This window comes from Taudactylus pleione, unplaced genomic scaffold, assembly GCF_031769625.1.
Source record: "Taudactylus pleione unplaced genomic scaffold, aTauple2 ptg001135l, whole genome shotgun sequence".
NCBI classification, from domain to species: Eukaryota; Metazoa; Chordata; class Amphibia; order Anura; family Myobatrachidae; genus Taudactylus; species Taudactylus pleione.
Window position 1 is genome coordinate 359,078 of NW_028285536.1, and position 27,371 is coordinate 386,448.

The 27,371-nt window shown below is 44.9% G+C and overlaps 1 protein-coding gene across 3 annotated transcripts in view; it reads right to left on the minus strand.

Annotated features, from left to right (window-relative positions):
* Positions 1 to 27,371, minus strand: part of MAF1 (MAF1 negative regulator of RNA polymerase III) — a 103,783-nt gene that overhangs the window by 37,123 nt on the left and 39,289 nt on the right. For all 3 annotated transcript variants that reach the window (XM_088461983.1, XM_088461982.1, XM_088461984.1), the window contains exon 5: positions 12,542 to 12,661. In XM_088461983.1, coding sequence (XP_088318109.1) covers positions 12,542 to 12,661 — 120 coding nt within the window. The remainder of the gene's footprint in view (positions 1 to 12,541; positions 12,662 to 27,371) is intronic.

Genomic DNA, 27,371 nt, shown 5'->3' on the forward strand with positions numbered 1-27,371 from the left:
ATACTCTAACCCTAATACTACTACTACTACTAAAGTGCATACTCTAACCCTAATACTACTACTACTAAAGTGCATACTCTAACCCTAATACTACTACTACTAAAGTGCATACTCTAACCCTAATACTACTACTACTAAAGTGCATACTCTAACCCTAATACTACTACTACTAAAGTGCATACTCTAACCCTAATACTACTACTACTAAAGTGCATACTCTAACCCTACTACTACTAAAGTGCATACTCTAACCCTACTACTACTAAAGTGCATACTCTAACCCTAATACTACTAAAGTGCATACTCTAACCCTAATACTACTACTACTAAAGTGCATACTCTAACCCTAATACTACTAAAGTGCATACTCTAACCCTAATACTACTAAAGTGCATACTCTAACCCTAATACTACTACTACTAAAGTGCATACTCTAACCCTAATACTACTACTACTAAAGTGCATACTCTAACCCTAATACTACTACTACTAAAGTGCATACTCTAACCCTAATACTACTACTGCTAAATTTCATACTCTAACCCTAATACTACTACTACTAAAGTGCATACTCTAACCCTAATACTACTACTACTAAAGTGCATACTCTAACCCTAATACTACTACTGCTAAAGTGCATACTCTAACCCTAATACTACTACTACTAAAGTGCATACTCTAACCCTAATACTACTAAAGTGCATACTCTAACCCTAATACTACTACTACTAAAGTGCATACTCTAACCCTAATACTACTACTACTAAAGTGCATACTCTAACCCTAATACTACTAAAGTGCATACTCTAACCCTAATACTACTAAAGTGCATACTCTAACCCTAATACTACTACTACTAAAGTGCATACTCTAACCCTAATACTACTACTACTAAAGTGCATACTCTAACCCTAATACTACTACTACTAAAGTGCATACTCTAACCCTAATACTACTACTACTAAAGTGCATACTCTAACCCTAATACTACTACTACTAAAGTGCATACTCTAACCCTAATACTACTACTACTAAAGTGCATACTCTAACCCTAATACTACTACTACTAAAGTGCATACTCTAACCCTAATACTACTACTGCTAAAGTGCATACTCTAACCCTAATACTACTACTACTAAAGTGCATACTCTAACCCTAATACTACTACTACTAAAGTGCATACTCTAACCCTAATACTACTACTACTAAAGTGCATACTCTAACCCTAATACTACTACTACTAAAGTGCATACTCTAACCCTAATACTACTACTACTAAAGTGCATACTCTAACCCTAATACTACTACTACTAAAGTGCATACTCTAACCCTAATACTACTACTACTAAAGTGCATACTCTAACCCTAATACTACTACTACTAAAGTGCATACTCTAACCCTAATACTACTACTGCTAAAGTGCATACTCTAACCCTAATACTACTACTACTAAAGTGCATACTCTAACCCTAATACTACTACTACTAAAGTGCATACTCTAACCCTAATACTACTACTACTAAAGTGCATACTCTAACCCTAATACTACTACTGCTAAAGTGCATACTCTAACCCTAATACTACTACTGCTAAAGTGCATACTCTAACCCTAATACTACTACTACTAAAGTGCATACTCTAACCCTAATACTACTACTACTAAAGTGCATACTCTAACCCTAATACTACTACTACTAAAGTGCATACTCTAACCCTAATACTACTACTACTAAAGTGCATACTCTAACCCTAATACTACTACTACTAAAGTGCATACTCTAACCCTAATACTACTACTACTAAAGTGCATACTCTAACCCTAATACTACTACTACTAAAGTGCATACTCTAACCCTAATACTACTACTACTAAAGTGCATACTCTAACCCTAATACTACTACTACTAAAGTGCATACTCTAACCCTAATACTACTACTACTAAAGTGCATACTCTAACCCTAATACTACTACTACTAAAGTGCATACTCTAACCCTAATACTACTACTACTAAAGTGCATACTCTAACCCTAATACTACTACTACTAAAGTGCATACTCTAACCCTAATACTACTAAAGTGCATACTCTAACCCTAATACTACTACTACTAAAGTGCATACTCTAACCCTAATACTACTAAAGTGCATACTCTAACCCTAATACTACTACTACTAAAGTGCATACTCTAACCCTAATACTACTAAAGTGCATACTCTAACCCTAATACTACTACTACTAAAGTGCATACTCTAACCCTAATACTGCTACTACTAAAGTGCATACTCTAACCCTAATACTACTAAAGTGCATACTCTAACCCTAATACTACTACTACTAAAGTGCATACTTTAACCCTAATACTACTACTACTAAAGTGCATACTCTAACCCTAATACTACTACTACTAAAGTGCATACTCTAACCCTAATACTACTACTACTAAAGTGCATACTCTAACCCTAATACTACTACTACTAAAGTGCATACTCTAACCCTAATACTACTACTACTAAAGTGCATACTCTAACCCTAATACTACTACTACTAAAGTGCATACTCTAACCCTAATACTACTACTAAAGTGTATACTCTAACCCTAATACTACTACTGCTAAAGTGCATACTCTAACCCTAATACTACTACTGCTAAAGTGCATACTCTAACCCTAATACTACTACTACTAAAGTGCATACTCTAACCCTAATACTACTACTACTAAAGTGCATACTCTAACCCTAATACTACTACTACTAAAGTGCATACTCTAACCCTAATACTACTACTACTAAAGTGCATACTCTAACCCTAATACTACTACTACTAAAGTGCATACTCTAACCCTAATACTACTACTAAAGTTCATACTCTAACCCTAATACTACTAAAGTGTATACTCTAACCCTAATACTACTACTACTAAAGTGTATACTCTAACCCTAATACTACTACTACTACTAAAGTGCATACTCTAACCCTAATACTACTACTACTAAAGTGCATACTCTAACCCTAATACTACTACTACTAAAGTGCATACTCTAACCCTAATACTACTACTACTAAAGTGCATACTCTAACCCTAATACTACTACTAAAGTGCATACTCTAACCCTAATACTACTAAAGTGTATACTCTAACCCTAATACTACTACTAAAGTGCATACTCTAACCCTAATACTACTACTGCTAAAGTGCATACTCTAACCCTAATACTACTACTACTAAAGTGCATACTCTAACCCTAATACTACTACTAAAGTGCATACTCTAACCCTAATACTACTAAAGTGCATACTCTAACCCTAATACTACTACTAAAGTGCATACTCTAACCCTAATACTACTACTGCTAAAGTGCATACTCTAACCCTAATACTACTACTACTAAAGTGCATACTCTAACCCTAATACTACTACTACTAAAGTGCATACTCTAACCCTAATACTACTACTACTACTAAAGTGCATACTCTAACCCTAATACTACTACTGCTAAAGTGCATACTCTAACCCTAATACTACTAAAGTGTATACTCTAACCCTAATACTACTACTACTAAAGTGTATACTCTAACCCTAATACTACTACTACTAAAGTGCATACTCTAACCCTAATACTACTACTACTAAAGTGTATACTCTAACCCTAATACTACTACTACTAAAGTGCATACTCTAACCCTAATACTACTACTACTAAAGTGCATACTCTAACCCTAATACTACTACTACTAAAGTGCATACTCTAACCCTAATACTACTAAAGTGTATACTCTAACCCTAATACTACTACTACTAAAGTGCATACTCTAACCCTAATACTACTACTACTAAAGTGCATACTCTAACCCTAATACTACTAAAGTGTATACTCTAACCCTAATACTACTACTACTAAAGTGTATACTCTAACCCTAATACTACTAAAGTGCATACTCTAACCCTAATACTACTACTGCTAAAGTGCATACTCTAACCCTAATACTACTAAAGTGCATACTCTAACCCTAATACTACTACTACTAAAGTGCATACTCTAACCCTAATACTACTACTACTAAAGTGCATACTCTAACCCTAATACTACTACTACTAAAGTGTATACTCTAACCCTAATACTACTACTGCTAAAGTGCATACTCTAACCCTAATACTACTACTGCTAAAGTGTATACTCTAACCCTAATACTACTACTGCTAAAGTGCATACTCTAACCCTAATACTACTACTACTAAAGTGCATACTCTAACCCTAATACTACTACTGCTAAAGTGTATACTCTAACCCTAATACTACTACTGCTAAAGTGCATACTCTAACCCTAATACTACTACTACTAAAGTACATACTCTAACCCTAATACTACTACTGCTAAAGTGTATACTCTAACCCTAATACTACTACTGCTAAAGTGCATACTCTAACCCTAATACTACTACTACTAAAGTGCATACTCTAACCCTAATACTACTAAAGTGCATACTCTAACCCTAATACTACTACTGCTAAAGTGCATACTCTAACCCTAATACTACTACTACTAAAGTGCATACTCTAACCCTAATACTACTAAAGTGCATACTCTAACCCTAATACTACTACTACTAAAGTGCATACTCTAACCCTAATACTACTACTACTAAAGTGCATACTCTAACCCTAATACTACTACTACTAAAGTGCATACTCTAACCCTAATACTACTACTACTAAAGTGCATACTCTAACCCTAATACTACTACTACTAAAGTGCATACTCTAACCCTAATACTACTACTACTAAAGTGCATACTCTAACCCTAATACTACTACTACTAAAGTGCATACTCTAACCCTAATACTACTACTACTAAAGTGCATACTCTAACCCTAATACTACTACTACTAAACTGTATACTCTAACCCTAATACTACTACTACTAAAGTGCATACTCTAACCCTAATACTACTACTACTAAAGTGCATACTCTAACCCTAATACTACTACTACTAAAGTGCATACTCTAACCCTAATACTACTACTACTAAAGTGCATACTCTAACCCTAATACTACTACTACTAAAGTGCATACTCTAACCCTAATACTGCTACTACTAAAGTGCATACTCTAACCCTAATACTACTACTACTAAAGTGCATACTCTAACCCTAATACTACTACTACTAAAGTGCATACTCTAACCCTAATACTACTACTACTAAAGTGCATACTCTAACCCTAATACTGCTACTGCTAAAGTGCATACTCTAACCCTAATACTACTACTGCTAAAGTGCATACTCTAACCCTAATACTACTACTACTAAAGTGCATACTCTAACCCTAATACTACTACTGCTAAAGTGCATACTCTAACCCTAATACTACTACTACTAAAGTGCATACTCTAACCCTAATACTACTACTACTAAAGTGCATACTCTAACCCTAATACTACTACTACTAAAGTGCATACTCTAACCCTAATACTACTACTACTAAAGTGCATACTCTAACCCTAATACTACTACTACTAAAGTGCATACTCTAACCCTAATACTACTACTGCTAAAGTGCATACTCTAACCCTAATACTGCTACTACTAAAGTGCATACTCTAACCCTAATACTACTACTACTAAAGTGTATACTCTAACCCTAATACTACTACTGCTAAAGTGCATACTCTAACCCTAATACTACTACTACTAAAGTGCATACTCTAACCCTAATACTACTAAAGTGCATACTCTAACCCTAATACTACTACTGCTAAAGTGCATACTCTAACCCTAATACTACTACTGCTAAAGTGCATACTCTAACCCTAATACTACTACTACTAAAGTGCATACTCTAACCCTACTACTACTAAAGTGCATACTCTAACCCTAATACTACAACTACTAAAGTGCATACTCTAACCCTAATACTACTACTACTAAAGTGCATACTCTAACCCTAATACTACTACTACTAAAGTGCATACTCTAACCCTAATACTGCTACTACTAAAGTGCATACTCTAACCCTAATACTACTACTACTAAAGTGCATACTCTAACCCTAATACTACTACTACTAAAGTGCATACTCTAACCCTAATACTACTACTACTAAAGTGCATACTCTAACCCTAATACTGCTACTACTAAAGTGCATACTCTAACCCTAATACTGCTACTGCTAAAGTGCATACTCTAACCCTAATACTACTACTGCTAAAGTGCATACTCTAACCCTAATACTACTACTACTAAAGTGCCTACTCTAACCCTAATACTACTACTGCTAAAGTGCATACTCTAACCCTAATACTACTACTACTAAAGTGCATACTCTAACCCTAATACTACTACTACTAAAGTGCATACTCTAACCCTAATACTACTACTACTAAAGTGCATACTCTAACCCTAATACTACTACTACTAAAGTGCATACTCTAACCCTAATACTACTACTACTAAAGTGCATACTCTAACCCTAATACTACTACTACTAAAGTGCATACTCTAACCCTAATACTACTACTACTAAAGTGCATACTCTAACCCTAATACTACTACTACTAAAGTGCATACTCTAACCCTAATACTACTACTACTAAAGTGCATACTCTAACCCTAATACTACTACTACTAAAGTGCATACTCTAACCCTAATACTGCTACTACTAAAGTGCATACTCTAACCCTAATACTGCTACTGCTAAAGTGCATACTCTAACCCTAATACTACTACTACTAAAGTGCATACTCTAACCCTAATACTGCTACTACTAAAGTGCATACTCTAACCCTAATACTACTACTGCTAAAGTGCATACTCTAACCCTAATACTACTACTACTAAAGTGCATACTCTAACCCTAATACTACTACTACTAAAGTGCATACTCTAACCCTAATACTACTACTACTAAAGTGCATACTCTAACCCTAATACTACTACTACTAAAGTGCATACTCTAACCCTAATACTACTACTACTAAAGTGCATACTCTAACCCTAATACTGCTACTACTAAAGTGCATACTCTAACCCTAATACTACTACTGCTAAAGTGCATACTCTAACCCTAATACTGCTACTACTAAAGTGCATACTCTAACCCTAATACTACTACTGCTAAAGTGCCTACTCTAACCCTAATACTGCTACTGCTAAAGTGCCTACTCTAACCCTAATACTGCTACTGCTAAAGTGCCTACTCTAACCCTAATACTGCTACTGCTAAAGTGCCTACTCTAACCCTAATACTGCTACTGCTAAAGTGCCTACTCTAACCCTAATACTACTACTGCTAAAGTGCCTACTCTAACCCTAATACTACTACTGCTAAAGTGCCTACTCTAACCCTAATACTACTACTGCTAAAGTGCCTACTCTAACCCTAATACTACTACTGCTAAAGTGCCTACTCTAACCCTAATACTACTACTGCTAAAGTGCCTACTCTAACCCTAATACTACTACTGCTAAAGTGCCTACTCTAACCCTAATACTACTACTACTAAAGTGCCTACTCTAACCCTAATACTACTACTGCTAAAGTGCCTACTCTAACCCTAATACTACTACTGCTAAAGTGCCTACTCTAACCCTAATACTACTACTACTAAAGTGCATACTCTAACCCTAATACTACTACTACTAAAGTGCATACTCTAACCCTAATACTACTACTACTAAAGTGCATACTCTAACCCTAATACTACTACTACTAAAGTGCATACTCTAACCCTAATACTACTACTACTAAAGTGCATACTCTAACCCTAATACTACTACTACTAAAGTGCATACTCTAACCCTAATACTACTACTACTAAAGTGCATACTCTAACCCTAATACTACTACTACTAAAGTGCATACTCTAACCCTAATACTACTACTACTAAAGTGCATACTCTAACCCTAATACTACTACTACTAAAGTGCATACTCTAACCCTAATACTACTACTACTAAAGTGCATACTCTAACCCTAATACTACTACTACTAAAGTGCATACTCTAACCCTAATACTACTACTACTAAAGTGCATACTCTAACCCTAATACTACTAAAGTGCATACTCTAACCCTAATACTACTACTACTAAAGTGTATACTCTAACCCTAATACTACTAAAGTGCATACTCTAACCCTAATACTACTACTGCTAAAGTGCATACTCTAACCCTAATACTACTACTGCTAAAGTGCCTACTCTAACCCTAATACTACTACTGCTAAAGTGCCTACTCTAACCCTAATACTACTACTGCTAAAGTGCCTACTCTAACCCTAATACTACTACTGCTAAAGTGCCTACTCTAACCCTAATACTACTACTGCTAAAGTGCCTACTCTAACCCTAATACTACTACTGCTAAAGTGCGTACTCTAACCCTAATACTACTACTGCTAAAGTGCCTACTCTAACCCTAATACTACTACTGCTAAAGTGCATACTCTAACCCTAATACTACTACTGCTAAAGTGCCTACTCTAACCCTAATACTACTACTACTAAAGTGCATACTCTAACCCTAATACTACTACTACTAAAGTGCATACTCTAACCCTAATACTACTACTACTAAAGTGCATACTCTAACCCTAATACTACTACTACTAAAGTGCATACTCTAACCCTAATACTACTACTACTAAAGTGCATACTCTAACCCTAATACTACTACTACTAAAGTGCATACTCTAACCCTAATACTACTACTACTAAAGTGCATACTCTAACCCTAATACTACTACTACTAAAGTGCATACTCTAACCCTAATACTACTACTACTAAAGTGCATACTCTAACCCTAATACTACTACTACTAAAGTGCATACTCTAACCCTAATACTACTACTACTAAAGTGCATACTCTAACCCTAATACTACTACTACTAAAGTGCATACTCTAACCCTAATACTACTACTACTAAAGTGCATACTCTAACCCTAATACTACTAAAGTGCATACTCTAACCCTAATACTGCTAAAGTGCATACTCTAACCCTAATACTGCTACTGCTAAAGTGCATACTCTAACCCTAATACTACTACTACTAAAGTGCATACTCTAACCCTAATACTGCTACTACTAAAGTGCATACTCTAACCCTAATACTACTACTGCTAAAGTGCATACTCTAACCCTAATACTACTACTACTAAAGTGCATACTCTAACCCTAATACTACTACTACTAAAGTGCATACTCTAACCCTAATACTACTACTGCTAAAGTGCATACTCTAACCCTAATACTACTACTACTAAAGTGCATACTCTAACCCTAATACTGCTACTACTAAAGTGCATACTCTAACCCTAATACTACTACTGCTAAAGTGCATACTCTAACCCTAATACTACTACTAAAGTGCATACTCTAACCCTAATACTACTACTACTAAAGTGCATACTCTAACCCTAATACTGCTACTACTAAAGTGCATACTCTAACCCTAATACTACTACTGCTAAAGTGCATACTCTAACCCTAATACTACTACTGCTAAAGTGCATACTCTAACCCTAATACTACTACTGCTAAAGTGCATACTCTAACCCTAATACTACTACTGCTAAAGTGCATACTCTAACCCTAATACTACTACTGCTAAAGTGCATACTCTAACCCTAATACTACTACTGCTAAAGTGCCTACTCTAACCCTAATACTACTACTGCTAAAGTGCATACTCTAACCCTAATACTACTACTACTAAAGTGCATACTCTAACCCTAATACTACTACTACTAAAGTGCATACTCTAACCCTAATACTACTACTACTAAAGTGCATACTCTAACCCTAATACTACTACTACTAAAGTGCATACTCTAACCCTAATACTACTAAAGTGCATACTCTAACCCTAATACTGCTACTGCTAAAGTGCATACTCTAACCCTAATACTACTACTGCTAAAGTGCATACTCTAACCCTAATACTACTAAAGTGCATACTCTAACCCTAATACTACTACTGCTAAAGTGCATACTCTAACCCTAATACTGCTACTGCTAAAGTGCATACTCTAACCCTAATACTACTACTACTAAAGTGCATACTCTAACCCTAATACTGCTAAAGTGCATACTCTAACCCTAATACTGCTACTACTAAAGTGCATACTCTAACCCTAATACTACTAAAGTGCATACTCTAACCCTAAAACTGCTACTGCTAAAGTGCATACTCTAACCCTAATACTACTACTGCTAAAGTGCATACTCTAACCCTAATACTACTAAAGTGCATACTCTAACCCTAATACTACTACTGCTAAAGTGCATACTCTAACCCTAATACTGCTACTACTAAAGTGCATACTCTAACCCTAATACTACTAAAGTGCATACTCTAACCCTAAAACTGCTACTGCTAAAGTGCCTACTCTAACCCTAATACTGCTACTGCTAAAGTGCATACTCTAACCCTAATACTACTACTGCTAAAGTGCATACTCTAACCCTAATACTACTACTGCTAAAGTGCATACTCTAACCCTAATACTGCTACTGCTAAAGTGCATACTCTAACCCTAATACTACTACTGCTAAAGTGCATACTCTAACCCTAATACTACTACTGCTAAAGTGCATACTCTAACCCTAATACTACTACTGCTAAAGTGCATACTCTAACCCTAATACTACTACTGCTAAAGTGCATACTCTAACCCTAATACTACTACTGCTAAAGTGCATACTCTAACCCTAATACTGCTACTGCTAAAGTGCATACTCTAACCCTAATACTGCTACTGCTAAAGTGCATACTCTAACCCTAATACTGCTACTGCTAAAGTGCATACTCTAACCCTAATACTGCTACTGCTAAAGTGCATACTCTAACCCTAATACTGCTACTGCTAAAGTGCATACTCTAACCCTAATACTACTACTGCTAAAGTGCCTACTCTAACCCTAATACTGCTACTGCTAAAGTGCCTACTCTAACCCTAATACTGCTACTGCTAAAGTGCATACTCTAACCCTAATACTACTACTGCTAAAGTGCATACTCTAACCCTAATACTACTACTGCTAAAGTGCATACTCTAACCCTAATACTACTACTGCTAAAGTGCATACTCTAACCCTAATACTACTACTACTAAAGTGCATACTCTAACCCTAATACTACTACTACTAAAGTGCATACTCTAACCCTAATACTACTACTGCTAAAGTGCATACTCTAACCCTAATACTACTACTGCTAAAGTGCATACTCTAACCCTAATACTGCTACTGCTAAAGTGCATACTCTAACCCTAATACTACTACTGCTAAAGTGCATACTCTAACCCTAATACTACTACTGCTAAAGTGCATACTCTAACCCTAATACTGCTACTGCTAAAGTGCATACTCTAACCCTAATACTACTACTGCTAAAGTGCATACTCTAACCCTAATACTACTACTACTAAAGTGCATACTCTAACCCTAATACTACTACTACTAAAGTGCATACTCTAACCCTAATACTACTACTACTAAAGTGCATACTCTAACCCTAATACTACTACTGCTAAAGTGCATACTCTAACAATAATACTACTACTGCTAAAGTGCATACTCTAACCCTAATACTACTACTGCTAAAGTGCATACTCTAACAATAATACTGCTACTGCTAAAGTGCATACTCTAACCCTAATACTACTACTGCTAAAGTGCATACTCTAACCCTAATACTACTACTGCTAAAGTGCATACTCTAACAATAATACTACTACTGCTAAAGTGCATACTCTAACCCTAATACTACTACTGCTAAAGTGCATACTCTAACCCTAATACTACTACTGCTAAAGTGTATCAAAGAGGTTCTTAGCATAAAAATGGGCATAATTATGGGCCTGCCCACCGCATCCGGGTGACCGCTATCAGGCAGGTCCTTAATACTCCTATGGAACCAATATAGGGCACGGGACCCCCCCAGGCCAACCCAGCAGAACCTATGTATTCTGTACGGTGTGTATGTATGTACATTGGAAGGACGAGACTCCTTCTACCCTGATTAGCACCCATCCCACCTGTTCCTGGGTATTTTTAATTAGCAAGGAGTCCTTGCACTCCAAGACTGCACATGTAATAAGACCTACTAACTATATATATCTATCTATCTATCTATATATAATATATATATATGCTGTGTGTTAGTTTCGGGACTGGTATTGGGGCACGGGGCTCTCTTGGATGGTGGGGCTGGACTGTTCCATGGTATCATAATGAACACGATCACTTCTTTAGTTTGTTTTTTATGTATGTAGCACTTCAGAACACTTTTTAATTATAACCTCTTACTTATGTAAGACTTAACACATAGGAGTTTCTTTATAATTTGTAACTATCATTTGTAATCTCACACTAGTGTGACGCCACGGAGCAGTTCTGCTGGGTTGGCCTGGGGGGTCCTGTGCCCTATATTGGTTCCATAGGAGTGTTTCTCTTATACCACATGATGTACGTCTTGTAACACTGTCTTTTCCACTGCTTTGTATAACTAAGACAATAATAATTCCATAGGTCACCTGATAGACCGACACGTGAAAAATACGATTCTCTTCAGCTTCTTATTGTAGAAGAAATAGTTGAAGGACCACAAGTTTCCATCCTCTCCAAAGGGATCAGAGTCTAGGTCTGGGTTGTAACTGGAATTAAAAAGAGAAATTACATTCATTAACAGGCGAACACACACACAGAGGCGCGCACAGACACACAGAAGCGCGCACAGACACAAACACAGTAGCGCGCACAGACACAAACACAGTAGCGCGCACAGACACACACAGAGGCGCGCACAGACACACACAGAGGCGCGCACAGACACACACAGAAGCGCGCACAGACACACACACAGAAGCGCGCACAGACACACACACAGAAGCGCGCACAGACACACACACAGAAGCGCGCACAGACACACACACAGAAGCGCGCACAGACACACACAGAAGCGCACACAGACACACACAGAAGCGCACACAGAAATGTGTATCCAGGCAGTACAATTCTCCCATCTTTCTGTATTATACATCATTACCACTGAATGTGGATGGGGAAGGGGCGGGGCTTAATTACAGCATTTTGTCCCTGGTGCAAGGACGTCTTCAAGCACTGTCACCTCCCAGTTCTACGAAGTCCATAGGGTCCACAGGGTTGACCTTGGGGTATAGCTGGATCTGGATCCACGGGCACCACGCAGTTAAAGCTTTAGCTGCTCCCAGGATGCTCTTGGGTCCATCCTCCTCTATACCCCGCCCCCGAGCCACAGGCACCTCAGTTGGTAAGCAGCCCAGGCCGGAGGAGGAGACTAAACAGAGAGAAGGAAGACTGGAACACACAAGAAAACCATACTCACAGAAATGGGGGACGGAAAACCGGTGACCAGCAACACAGCCCATTTGAAGCCAGGTGCGTCAGGGCAGGCGCCCTGTGGACCCTATGGACTTCGTAGAAACAGAGATAACAAGGTAAGTTCTTACCATATCTCTTGCTTTCTACTTCAGGGTCCATAGGGTTGACCTTGGGGATGTCCCAAAGCAGTTCAACTAAGGGCGGGGACGCTCCTGTGCAGAAAGGACAATCCTGCGCCCAAAGGATGCATCCTGAGAGGCAAAGGTGTCAAACGCATAAAACCTCAAAAACGTCTGAATGGAAGACCAAGTGGCTGCTTTGCACAACTGAACCGCGGAGGCACCACGTCTAGCAGCCCAAGAAGGACCCACAGACCGAGTGGAATGAGCCTTAACAGAGGCTGGAACAGGTAAACCTTCCGGTACATAAGCCTCCCTAATAACAGACCAAAGCCAACGGGTTAAGGTTTGTTTGTTGGCAGGCCAACCCCTCTTATGAAAACCAAAGAGGACAAACAAAGAATCGGACCTTCTAACAGAAGCAGTCCGCCAGCTGTAAGATCAGGGGACTGAAACGCTGGCACCACCAGTTCCTGATTGATGTGGAACTTAGAGACAACTTTAGGCAAAAACTCAGGACGAGTGCGAAGCACTGCTCTGTCCTGGTGAAAAATTAAGAAGGGGGGACTACAAGAAAGTGCCCCCAACTCGGAAACCCTCCTGGCCGAAGCAATGGCCTGGAGAAACACAGTCTTAAGTGTTAACCACTTGAGGTGAACCGACTCAAGAGGTTCAAAAGGAGGTCCCTGCAGGCCCCGAAGAACCACCGCCAAGTCCCACGGAGCCACTGGAGGCACAAAGGGAGGCTGGATTCTAAGAACACCCCGGAATAAGGTGTGAACGTCAGGCAGTGTAGCGATTCTACGTTGGAACCACACAGACAGAGCCGATACATGAACCTTCAGGGAAGCAAGACGTAAGCCCAGGTCAAGACCTGACTGCAGAAATGCCAAAATCCTAGAAACCCTGAACACCTGAGGATCAAAGTTTCTGGACTCACACCACTGAAAGTAAGTGTGCCACACTCTGTGGTAAATCCGTGCAGAGGCAGGTTTACGCGCCCTCAGCATGGTACTGAAGTCAGAGCTTGAAACGCCCCGGGACCTTAAGACGGCTGTCTCAAGAGCCATGCCGTCAAAGACAGCCGACCCAGATCTGGGTAAAGGCAAGGCCCCTGATACAGCAGGTCCCGACGCTGAAGCAGAAGGAACGGGGCATCTACGGACAAGCTCCTGAGATCGGAGTACCAAGGACGTCTGGGCCACGCTGGAGCCACCAGCAGAAACGTGCCCCCGTCCGGTTTTATTTTTCTTAGTACCCGAGGTAGCAGGGAGATTGGAGGGAACAGGTACGCTAGGTGAAATGTCCATTTCACCGACAGCGCGTCCATCAGGCTTGCGCCTGCGTCCCTTGATCTTGAGCCGTACACGGGTAACTTGTAATTGTGACCAGAGGCCATCAGGTCCAACTCCGGCAGTCCCCATTTGTCCACGAGAAGTTGAAACACCTCTGGGTGAAGCGACCATTCCCCGGGATGCACGTCGTGACGGCTGAGGAAGTCTGCCTCCCAATTGAGGACTCCCGGGATGAAGACTGCCGAGATTGCTGGAAGGTGGCACTCCGCCCAAGCCAGGATCCGAGACACCTCCGACATCGCAGCTCGACTGCGAGTTCCTCCCTGGTGATTGATGTACGCCACCGTGGTGGCGTTGTCGGATTGCACCTGAACTGCCCTTCCGTGAAGAGCGGTGCCTGACGACAGCAGAGCCCTGTACACATCCCTCAGTTCCAGCACGTTTATGGGAAGAACTGCTTCCTCCACAGACCAACGGCCCTGAAGAGACAACGAGCCGGTCACTGCCCCCCAACCCGGAGACTGGCATCTGTTTTGAGCAGAACCCAGTCCGGGATCCAAAAGGGGCGACCCTCGATGAGATGAGCTGGCAGAAGCCACCAAGCTAGAGACTGGCGCACTTCCGAGGACAAGACCAGTGTCTGGGATCGGATCCGGAGAGGTAACCCGTTCCATTCCGATAGAATCTGCCCTGCAGGGGCCTGGAATGGAACTGGGCAAATTCCACCATGTCGAATGCAGACACCATGGACCCTAGGACTCTCATGGCCGAGTGTACCGACACCCTGGCACTGCTTAGGCAACTGTGTATCCGCAGTTGTAGGGAGGACACCTTTTCCGGAGTCAGGAAAATCCTTTGCTGACGAGAATCCAGAAGGGCTCCCAAATGAACCATCCGTTGTGATGGGATCAGAGATGACTTCTTCAAATTTATCAACCACCCGTGTGCCTGAAGACAAGCAATGGGCAGGTGGAGATGTCGAAGAAGTTCCTCCGGGGAGCTCGCCAGCAGAAGAAGATCGTCCAGATACGGCAGCAGCCGTACACCCTGGCCCCGAAGGTGGGTGGCCATAATTGCCATCACCTTGGTGAACACCCTCGGAGCCGTGGAAAGGCCAAAAGGCAACGCCCGAAACTGGTAGTGATGTTGCAGGATAGCAAACCGCAGGTACCGCTGGTGTGCCGGTGCTATGGGCACGTGGAGATAGGCGTCCTGGATATCCAGGGAGACCATGTAATCCCCGGGTTCCATCGCCAGAATGATGGAACGTAACGTTTCCATCCTGAACCTGGGAACTCTGAGGTATTTGTTCAGAGACTTCAAATTCAGGATAGGGCGATGAGAACCATTGGGCTTCTGTACCAGAAACAGAGTAGAATAGTACCCCGTCCCGCGTTGAGACTGCGGAACGGGAACAATGACCCCTGCTTGTAGCAAGGATTGTATAGCCACCTGAATCTGGGAAGCTTTGGTCTTGTCCAAAGACGGACCCGTGCAAAAAAACTGGTGGGGCGGCCTGACCCGAAAAGACAGGGCGTACCCCTGAGAGACTACTTCTCGAACCCAGGCATCCGTGGTGGTATTGTGCCAACACTGGGAAAATTGGAGAAGTCTGTCTCCCACTCTGAGGTCCCCCAGAGGGAGGCCCGTCCCATCAGGCAGCAGGTTTATCCTCCTGCTTGGAAGAAGGGCGCCGAGCACTCCAGGCTTGCTTCTTGGGTTTAGAGGCGGCCTTAGCCGCCGACTGCCTCGGGAAGGACTGACCTTTTGCCGTACCCTGAACCCGAAAGGAACGAAAGGCCGAGTTCCGGACCTTGGCAGGCGTTGCTGCAGAAAGGAGGAAAGCTGACTTGGATTTAGCCAGGGTATCCACTATTTTGTCCAAGTCCGGACCAAATAGCAATTCTCCATTGAAAGGTAAGGCCTCCAGGCCTTTCTTTGAATCTGAGTCAGCTCTCCAGTACCTCAGCCATAAGGATCGGCGGGCAGACACTGCTGCAGCTGATACTCTGGATGCTAGTCTGCTGACCTCTAAAGAGGCTTCTCCAATGTAGGAAGCAGCGTTTCTCATCTGTCCTAACAGCGCCCTCTGGACATCCGGAGCATAGTCCGGAAAGGTATCCTCTAATGCGTTGGCCCAACCCTCAATGGCCTTGGCCACCCAGGAGATGGCCATGGACGGTCGGGCTACTGCCCCTGAGATTGAGTAAATGGACTTTAAGCAAGTCTCAACTTTTCTGTCCGTGGGATCCTTCAGCGAGGATATAGACGGTAATGGCAAAGTAGCGCTCCTTATTAAACGGGTGACATGGGAATCCACCGCTGGTGGAGTTTCCCATTTTTTACAATGTGTCTCCGGAAAAGGGTAATTAGAAGCCAACCGCTTCTGTGGTAGGAATCTCTTACTGGGCGCCTGCCAAGCTACCGCCATATGATCCGTCAACTGATCAGACAGGGGAAGCACCGCAGAAGCCACCTTAGTTTTCTTTAAACTAGGATACTTCGACTTAGGAGCTGGTGCCTCATCCTCTATTAGGAGAATGGCTCGCACCGCCCTAACCAGTGCTCGCACATTAATGGACGACTTGGTATCCACCTCCAGGACCGATGTGTCCGAGTCAGTGTCATCATGAACCTCCCCATCATCTGAGGACCCCTCGGAGTCCGATAAATGTGCCGCCTGCGCCATTAGTGTGCGTTTTGACGCCCTAGAAGGCATGTCATTCTGCAACATTGACTGGAAAGCCGAAGACGCGGCCGCCAAATTTTGTACTGAGTTGGAGAGCACATTCACCCAGGGTGGAGGAGCCGCCACAGGGGACTGGAAGGGTACCACAGACTGCTGCGTCACAGGGGAAGCCTGTATATACATAGGTAACCCCGCATAAGGACCAACAGACTGAGACCCGGGGGGGCTCCGCAATAATTGCGGGACACCCGGGGAATGGGGGATAGCCGGCTGGGGCTACGCCCTAGTAGGGACAGCAGTCGGGACCGCCAGACGGTCCGCAATAGACACCAGCACCTGAGAAAACATCGCCCATGGTGGCTCCTGCGTTATAGGAGGTTTTGATGGGCCAGGAGCCACCTGGCACCGTCTACACAGGCAATCCTGTGACAAATCCTCCCTATCCATTCCTGCAGAACAGCGTCCGCAGGAGACCAACACCGGAGCCACGGAGTGCTCAATCTCTTCGTCCGACATGACTAAATATATTATATAAATAAATAAATCTGGCAACAGAGCAGAATCAAGCGCACTCACCAGTGTGCTGAACAACAGCCCACAATATGGTACTGTGTAGCACACAACTGTATGTGACGGACCTCACAAATACGTGATTTATATAGGTGAGGTCTGTAGAAACGCCCCTCCCCCCCACACCTGTAGGGCTACGGAGAAGTAAAGGGATAGGTATAGGCCGACAGTAAGTAGAGATTAGCACAGACAGCAGCACTAGCAAAAGTCACATACCATGCAGAGAAGTATACTCACTGCACCTTTCCACTACAATCACCCTGCCCAGATTCAGTGTCTGGGAGGGCTATAGTGCTGTGTACACTGTCCTTGATCGGGGGAGAGGTACACAGGGGGACCGGTCCGCGTGCTCCCTGAGAGATCTGCGCTGCCACAAAGAAAATGGCCGCCAGAGATCTCAGAGGAGGAGTAGCCGAGTAATCTGCAGCTCAGCGACACCAGACTACGTGCTGAAAGGCGCGCTGAGCTGAGGGCAGGAGCCGCTAAACAGGGAAGGCTTCCTCCCCTGGCTAGCTATTAACCCCCGGGTTGCCGGCATCTCGCTTGCCGCTAAATAACCCTGGTGGTTTAGTGGACAGACGGGGTATACCTCCGATGGAAGGTACCGCTAGCAGCCACCGGTCTGTCCCCTAGAACCGGGAGCAAAGGACTGCATCTATAGTAAGACCCGCGAGCCGCCACTAATCGGCGACTCGCGGCTTACCTTCTCCCCGGCGATTCCGGCAGCAGTCCAGGGAGGTCCCCAGAGTCCGGCTAGTACGGACTCTGGCCTCCCACCGCAATCCCCAGTGCGATACTGGCATCGCGGCGCCAGCGGGGAGTAAGAGCGGCAGCGTGGGCGTCTGTACAGACAGCCCTTCACTGCCACACTGAAGAGCCCCTTGTTAAAATTAAAAAAAAACTAACAGGCAATTTTTTATTTTTAAATAAAAAGCTTTGGGGGGGCTGCTCCTGTAGCCCCTCTGCGCAGGGTGACCCGACTCCGGCCGGGCGCCAACTCAAACTGAGGTGCCTGTGGCTCGGGGGCGGGGTATAGAGGAGGATGGACCCAAGAGCATCCTGGGAGCAGCTAAAGCTTTAACTGCGTGGTGCCCATGGATCCAGATCCAGCTATACCCCCAAGGTCAACCCTGTGGACCCCCTATGGACCCTGAAGTAGAAAGCCTGCCTTACACTGACTGTATATCCTGTGTGAGAGGAGAGCCTGCCCTACACTGACTGTATAGCCTGTGTGAGAGGAGAGCCTGCCTTACACTGACTGTATATCCTGTGTGAGAGGAGAGCCTGCCTTACACTGACTGTATATCCTGTGTGAGAGGAGAGCCTGCCTTACACTGACTGTATAGCCTGTGTGAGAGGAGAGCCTGCCCTACACTGACTGTATATCCTGTGTGAGAGGAGAGCCTGCCTTCCACTGACTGTATATCCTGTGTGAGAGGAGAGCCTGCCTTACACTGACTGTATATCCTGTGTGAGAGGAGAGCCTGCCTTCCACTGACTGTATATCCTGTGTGAGAGGAGAGCCTGCCTTACACTGACTGTATATCCTGTGTGAGGGGAGAGCCTGCCTTACACTGACTATATATCCTGTGTGAGAGGAGAGCCTGCCTTACACTGACTGTATATCCTGTGTGAGAGGAGAGCCTGCCTTCCACTGACTGTATATCCTGTGTGAGGGGAGAGCCTGCCCTACACTGACTGTATATCCTGTATGAGAGGAGAGCCTGCCTTACACTGACTGTATATCCTGTGTGAGGGGAGCCTGCCCTACACTGACTGTATATCCTGTGTGAGAGGAGAGCCTGCCCTCCACTGACTGTATATCCTGTGTGAGAGGAGAGCCTGCCTTACACTGACTGTATATCCTGTGTGAGAGGAGAGCCTGCCTTACACTGACTGTATATCCTGTGTGAGAGGAGAGCCTGCCTTCCACTGACTGTATATCCTGTGTGAGGGGAGAGCCTGCCCTACACTGACTGTATATCCTGTATGAGAGGAGAGCCTGCCTTACACTGACTGTATATCCTGTGTGAGGGGAGCCTGCCTTACACTGACTGTATATCCTGTGAGAGAGGAGAGCCTGCCCTCCACTGACTGTATATCCTGTATGAGAGGAGAGCCTGCCTTACACTGACTGTATATCCTGTGAGAGAGGAGAGCCTTCCCTACACTGACTGTATATCCTGTATGAGAGGAGAGCCTGCCTTACACTGACTGTATATCCTGTGTGAGGGGAGCCTGCCTTACACTGACTGTATATCCTGTGAGAGAGGAGAGCCTGCCCTACACTGACTGTATATCCTGTGAGAGAGGAGAGCCTTCCCTACACTGACTGTATAACCTGTATGTCCACATGGCTGGATGCTATGTCCGGTCACACAGTTTATATTACAGGACTCTCTCCCATCAGTGTCAGTATTACAGTAAGACAGATCGCTCCCCTCTGCACACATGGCTGGATGCTATGTCCGGTCACACAGCTTATATTACAGGACTCTCTCCCATCAGTGTCAGTATTACAGTAAGACAGATCGCTCCCCTCTACACACATGGCTGATGCCAAGTCCGGTCACACAGCTTATATTACAGGACTCTCTCCCATCAGTGTCAGTATTACAGTAAGACAGATCGCTCCCCTCTGCACACATGGCTGGATGCTATGTCCGGTCACACAGTTTATATTACAGGACTCTCTCCCATCAGTGTCAGTATTACAGTAAGACAGATCGCTCCCCTCTGCACACATGGCTGGATGCTATGTCCGGTCACACAGCTTATATTACAGGACTATCTCCCATCAGTGTCAGTATTACAGTAAGACAGATCGCTCCCCTCTGCACACATGGCTGGATGCTATGTCCGGTCACACAGTTTATATTACAGGACTCTCTCCCATCAGTGTCAGTATTACAGTAAGACAGATCGCTCCCCTCTGCACACATGGCTGATGCCAAGTCCGGTCACACAGCTTATATTACAGGACTCTCTCCCATCAGTGTCAGTATTACAGTAAGACAAATCGCTGCCCTCTGCACACATGGCTGGATGCTATGTCCGGTCACACAGTTTATATTACAGGACTCTCTCCCATCAGTGTCAGTATTACAGTAAGACAGATCGCTCCCCTCTGCACACATGGCTGATGCTATGTCCGGTCACACAGCTTATATTACAGGACTCTCTCCCATCAGTGTCAGTATTACAGTAAGACAGATCGCTCCCCTCTGCACACATGGCTGGATGCTATGTCCGGTCACACAGTTTATATTACAGGACTCTCTCCCATCAGTGTCAGTATTACAGTAAGACAGATCGCTCCCCTCTGCACACATGGCTGATGCTATGTCCGGTCACACAGCTTATATTACAGGACTCTCTCCCATCAGTGTCAGTATTACAGTAAGACAGATCGCTCCCCTCTGCACACAAGGCTGGATGCTATGTCCGGTCACACAGCTTATATTACAGGACTCTCTCCCATCAGTGTCAGTATTACAGTAAGACAAATCGCTGCCCTCTGCACACATGGCTGATGCTATGTCCGGTCACACAGCTTATATTACAGGACTCTCTCCCATCAGTGTCAGTATTACAGTAAGACAGATCACTCCTCTCTGCACACATGGCTGGATGCTAAGTCCGGTCACACAGCTTATATTACAGATGGCCATATTGGAAGTAGACGTGTAACGTAACACTTATATAAGATATATACATAGGATACAGCTGGGAAAAGCCAGAGATGGGGCACTGGATCACTGCAGCTGCCGCTATAGGTAATGAAACACTAATATCTAGCCGAGTAATCTGCAGCTCAGCGACACCAGACTACGTGCTGAAAGGCGCGCTGAGCTGAGGGCAGGAGCCGCTAAACAGGGAAGGCTTCCTCCCCTGGCTAGCTATTAACCCCCGGGTTGCCGGCATCTCGCTTGCCGCTAAATAACCCTGGTGGTTTAGTGGACAGACGGGGTATACCTCCGATGGAAGGTACCGCTAGCAGCCACCGGTCTGTCCCCTAGAACCGGGAGCAAAGGACTGCATCTATAGTAAGACCCGCGAGCCGCCACTAATCGGCGACTCGCGGCTTACCTTCTCCCCGGCGATTCCGGCAGCAGTCCAGGGAGGTCCCCAGAGTCCGGCTAGTACGGACTCTGGCCTCCCACCGCAATCCCCAGTGCGATACTGGCATCGCGGCGCCAGCGGGGAGTAAGAGCGGCAGCGTGGGCGTCTGTACAGACAGCCCTTCACTGCCACACTGAAGAGCCCCTTGTTAAAATTAAAAAAAAACTAACAGGCAATTTTTTATTTTTAAATAAAAAGCTTTGGGGGGGCTGCTCCTGTAGCCCCTCTGCGCAGGGTGACCCGACTCCGGCCGGGCGCCAACTCAAACTGAGGTGCCTGTGGCTCGGGGGCGGGGTATAGAGGAGGATGGACCCAAGAGCATCCTGGGAGCAGCTAAAGCTTTAACTGCGTGGTGCCCATGGATCCAGATCCAGCTATACCCCCAAGGTCAACCCTGTGGACCCCCTATGGACCCTGAAGTAGAAAGCCTGCCTTACACTGACTGTATATCCTGTGTGAGAGGAGAGCCTGCCCTACACTGACTGTATAGCCTGTGTGAGAGGAGAGCCTGCCTTACACTGACTGTATATCCTGTGTGAGAGGAGAGCCTGCCTTACACTGACTGTATATCCTGTGTGAGAGGAGAGCCTGCCTTACACTGACTGTATAGCCTGTGTGAGAGGAGAGCCTGCCCTACACTGACTGTATATCCTGTGTGAGAGGAGAGCCTGCCTTCCACTGACTGTATATCCTGTGTGAGAGGAGAGCCTGCCTTACACTGACTGTATATCCTGTGTGAGGGGAGAGCCTGCCTTACACTGACTATATATCCTGTGTGAGAGGAGAGCCTGCCTTACACTGACTGTATATCCTGTGTGAGAGGAGAGCCTGCCTTACACTGACTATATATCCTGTGTGAGAGGAGAGCCTGCCTTACACTGACTGTATATCCTGTGTGAGAGGAGAGCCTGCCTTACACTGACTGTATATCCTGTGTGAGAGGAGAGCCTGCCCTACACTGACTGTATATCCTGTATGAGAGGAGAGCCTGCCTTACACTGACTGTATATCCTGTGTGAGGGGAGCCTGCCCTACACTGACTGTATATCCTGTGTGAGAGGAGAGCCTGCCCTCCACTGACTGTATATCCTGTGTGAGAGGAGAGCCTGCCTTACACTGACTGTATATCCTGTGTGAGAGGAGAGCCTGCCTTACACTGACTGTATATCCTGTGTGAGAGGAGAGCCTGCCCTCCACTGACTGTATATCCTGTGTGAGAGGAGAGCCTGCCTTACACTGACTGTATATCCTGTGTGAGAGGAGAGCCTGCCTTACACTGACTGTATATCCTGTGTGAGAGGAGAGCCTGCCTTCCACTGACTGTATATCCTGTGTGAGGGGAGAGCCTGCCCTACACTGACTGTATATTACAGCTTATATTACAGGACTCACAGCTTATATTACAGGACTCTCTCCCATCAGTGTCAGTATTACAGTAAGACAGATCGCTCCCCTCTGCACACATGGCTGGATGCTATGTCCGGTCACACAGCTTATATTACAGGACTCTCTCCCATCAGTGTCAGTATTACAGTAAGACAGATCGCTCCCCTCTACACACATGGCTGATGCCAAGTCCGGTCACACAGCTTATATTACAGGACTCTCTCCCATCAGTGTCAGTATTACAGTAAGACAGATCGCTCCCCTCTGCACACATGGCTGGATGCTATGTCCGGTCACACAGTTTATATTACAGGACTCTCTCCCATCAGTGTCAGTATTACAGTAAGACAGATCGCTCCCCTCTGCACACATGGCTGGATGCTATGTCCGGTCACACAGCTTATATTACAGGACTATCTCCCATCAGTGTCAGTATTACAGTAAGACAGATCGCTCCCCTCTGCACACATGGCTGGATGCTATGTCCGGTCACACAGTTTATATTACAGGACTCTCTCCCATCAGTGTCAGTATTACAGTAAGACAGATCGCTCCCCTCTGCACACATGGCTGATGCCAAGTCCGGTCACACAGCTTATATTACAGGACTCTCTCCCATCAGTGTCAGTATTACAGTAAGACAAATCGCTGCCCTCTGCACACATGGCTGGATGCTATGTCCGGTCACACAGTTTATATTACAGGACTCTCTCCCATCAGTGTCAGTATTACAGTAAGACAGATCGCTCCCCTCTGCACACATGGCTGATGCTATGTCCGGTCACACAGCTTATATTACAGGACTCTCTCCCATCAGTGTCAGTATTACAGTAAGACAGATCGCTCCCCTCTGCACACATGGCTGGATGCTATGTCCGGTCACACAGTTTATATTACAGGACTCTCTCCCATCAGTGTCAGTATTACAGTAAGACAGATCGCTCCCCTCTGCACACATGGCTGATGCTATGTCCGGTCACACAGCTTATATTACAGGACTCTCTCCCATCAGTGTCAGTATTACAGTAAGACAGATCGCTCCCCTCTGCACACAAGGCTGGATGCTATGTCCGGTCACACAGCTTATATTACAGGACTCTCTCCCATCAGTGTCAGTATTACAGTAAGACAAATCGCTGCCCTCTGCACACATGGCTGATGCTATGTCCGGTCACACAGCTTATATTACAGGACTCTCTCCCATCAGTGTCAGTATTACAGTAAGACAGATCACTCCTCTCTGCACACATGGCTGGATGCTAAGTCCGGTCACACAGCTTATATTACAGATGGCCATATTGGAAGTAGACGTGTAACGTAACACTTATATAAGATATATACATAGGATACAGCTGGGAAAAGCCAGAGATGGGGCACTGGATCACTGCAGCTGCCGCTATAGGTAATGAAACACTAATATCTATTAATAGGATGGTAACCTTACGGCTACAGTGCATTTAGCTAGTGGTGTAGCAATACACGAAAGCCGCTCCCTGCCACATAGCGCTGGGCAGACGCTCTTTGGAGTCAGGTTTTCTAACATTAGATTAAAGGACGACAGTAATAAAACAGTCCACCCAGTCCTCCAAGGACACGGCTGGCTAACAATTATACTGATGTGCAAGACATCTGTAACATGGGGTACAGCAGTGATCGCGAGTGACAAAATATGTGGGTCCCAGGGACCCTCCACTTAAAAAAAGTGGGGTCCTATCTGAACATTTCTGGGTCCCATCATAATTTATGCTTTAGAGCTCCCCATATGCCTCTCAGACCTCCCCTAACCCCTTACAAATGATGCCACACAGCCATGCCCGGCTTTTACTCATTAATGCCCTTTAGTCCCACTATGCATTACCCCCCGTAGTAGTCCCCCCCAAAGCATTGCCACTAGTAGTAGTCCCCCTATGCATTGCCCCCAGTAGTAGTCCCCCTATGCATTGCCCCCAGAAGCAGTCCCCCCAGTAGCAGTCCCCCCTGTGCACTGCCACTAGTAGTAGTCCCCCTATGCATTGCCCCTAGTAGTAGTCTCCCTATGCATTGCCCCCAGCAGCAGTCCCCCCCTATGCATTGCCCGTAGTAGCCCCATGCATTGCCCCCAGTAGTAGCACCCCTATGCATTGCCCCTAGTAGTCCCCCTATGCATTACCACTAGTAGTCAGTCACCCTATGCATTGCCCCCAGTAGTAGTCACCCTATGCATTGCCCCCAGTAGTAGTCCCCCTATGCATTGCCCCCAGCAGTAGCCCCCCCCTATGCATTGCCCGAAGTAGTCCCATGCATTGCCCCCAGTAGTAGCCCCCCTTATGCATTGCCCTTGGAATTAGTCCCCCTATGCATTACCACTACTAGTAGTCCCCCCCCTATGCAATGCCCCTAGTAGTAGTCCCCCCTAAGCATTGCCCCTAGTATTAGTCCCCCTATGCATTACCACTACTAGTAGTCCCCCCCCTAGGCATTGCCCCTAGTAGTCCCCCCCCTATGCAATGCCCCTAATAGTAGTCCCCCTATGCATTGCCGCTAGTATTAGTCCCCCTATGCATTACCACTACTAGTAGTCCCCCCCTAGGCATTGCCCCTAGTAGTCCCCCTACGCATTGGCCCTAGTAGTAGTCCCCCTACGCATTGGCCCTAGTAGTAGTCCACCTACGCATTGGCCCCAGTAGTAGTCCCCCTATGCATTGCCCCAGTAGAAGTCCCCCTATGCATTGCCCCTAGTAGTAGTCCCCTATGAATTGCCCCTAGTAGTAGTCCCCCTATGAATTGCCCCTAGTAGTAATCCCCCTATGCATTGCCCCTAGTAGTAATCCCCCTATGCATTGCCCCTAGTAGTAATCCCCCTATGCATTGCCCCTAGTAGTAATCTCCCTATGCATTGCCCCCAGTAGTAATCCCCCTATGCATTGCCCCCAGTAGTAATCCCCCTATGCATTATCCCTAGTAGTAATCTCCCTATGCATTGCCCCCAGTAGTAATCTCCCTATGCATTACCCCTAGTAGTAATCTCCCTATGCATTATCCCTAGTAGTAATCTCCCTATGCATTGCCCCCAGTAGTAATCTCCCTATGCATTGCCCCCAGTAGTAATCCCCCTATGCATTGCCCCCAGTAGTAATCCCCCTATGCATTACCACTAGTAGTAATCTCCCTATGCATTGCCCCCAGTAGTAATCCCCCTATGCATTGCCCATAGTAGTAATCTCCCTACGCATTGCCCCCAGTAGTAATCTCCCTATGCTTTATCCCTAGTAGTAATCTGCCTAAGCATTGCCCCCAGTAATTTACCATATATGCATTGCCCCCAGTAATTTACCCTATATGCATTGCCCCCAGTATTGGCCCACCTAATTTGCCATTTAGTGACTTAGGCCTAATGCCCAGGTCACTCACACCTTCAATTGGGCCTAATGCCCCCTATGTACCCCGGGCCTTGTGCCCACCTATATACCCCACAGGCCTATTGCCTGAATATATCCCACGGGCCTAGCGCCCGACAACCCTGGTGGTCTAGGGAGGGGTAAATAACGGTGGCCCAAAGCCGCCAACCCGTACAGTGGAAGAGGCTGTGGGGGGAGCTTCGTTAGCGCTTTCTTTCCACCCCCGCAGTCCTCTTCAGTCCTCAGCTTCATTCTTCTGCCACTGGCCCGTCCTTGCCAGCGGCGCCGCCTCTTCCTTCTTGATCACGCCATCTTCTGGCCTCTTGCGCGGCCGCTGGAACTGTTGCCGCGTCGCTCTTCACTTGTCTTCGGGAGGTCTTCACTACTCCCCTCCGCTGCCGGACTGAACATTCCCGCTCAGCGGTGTCTATTCAAGACGTCGCGAG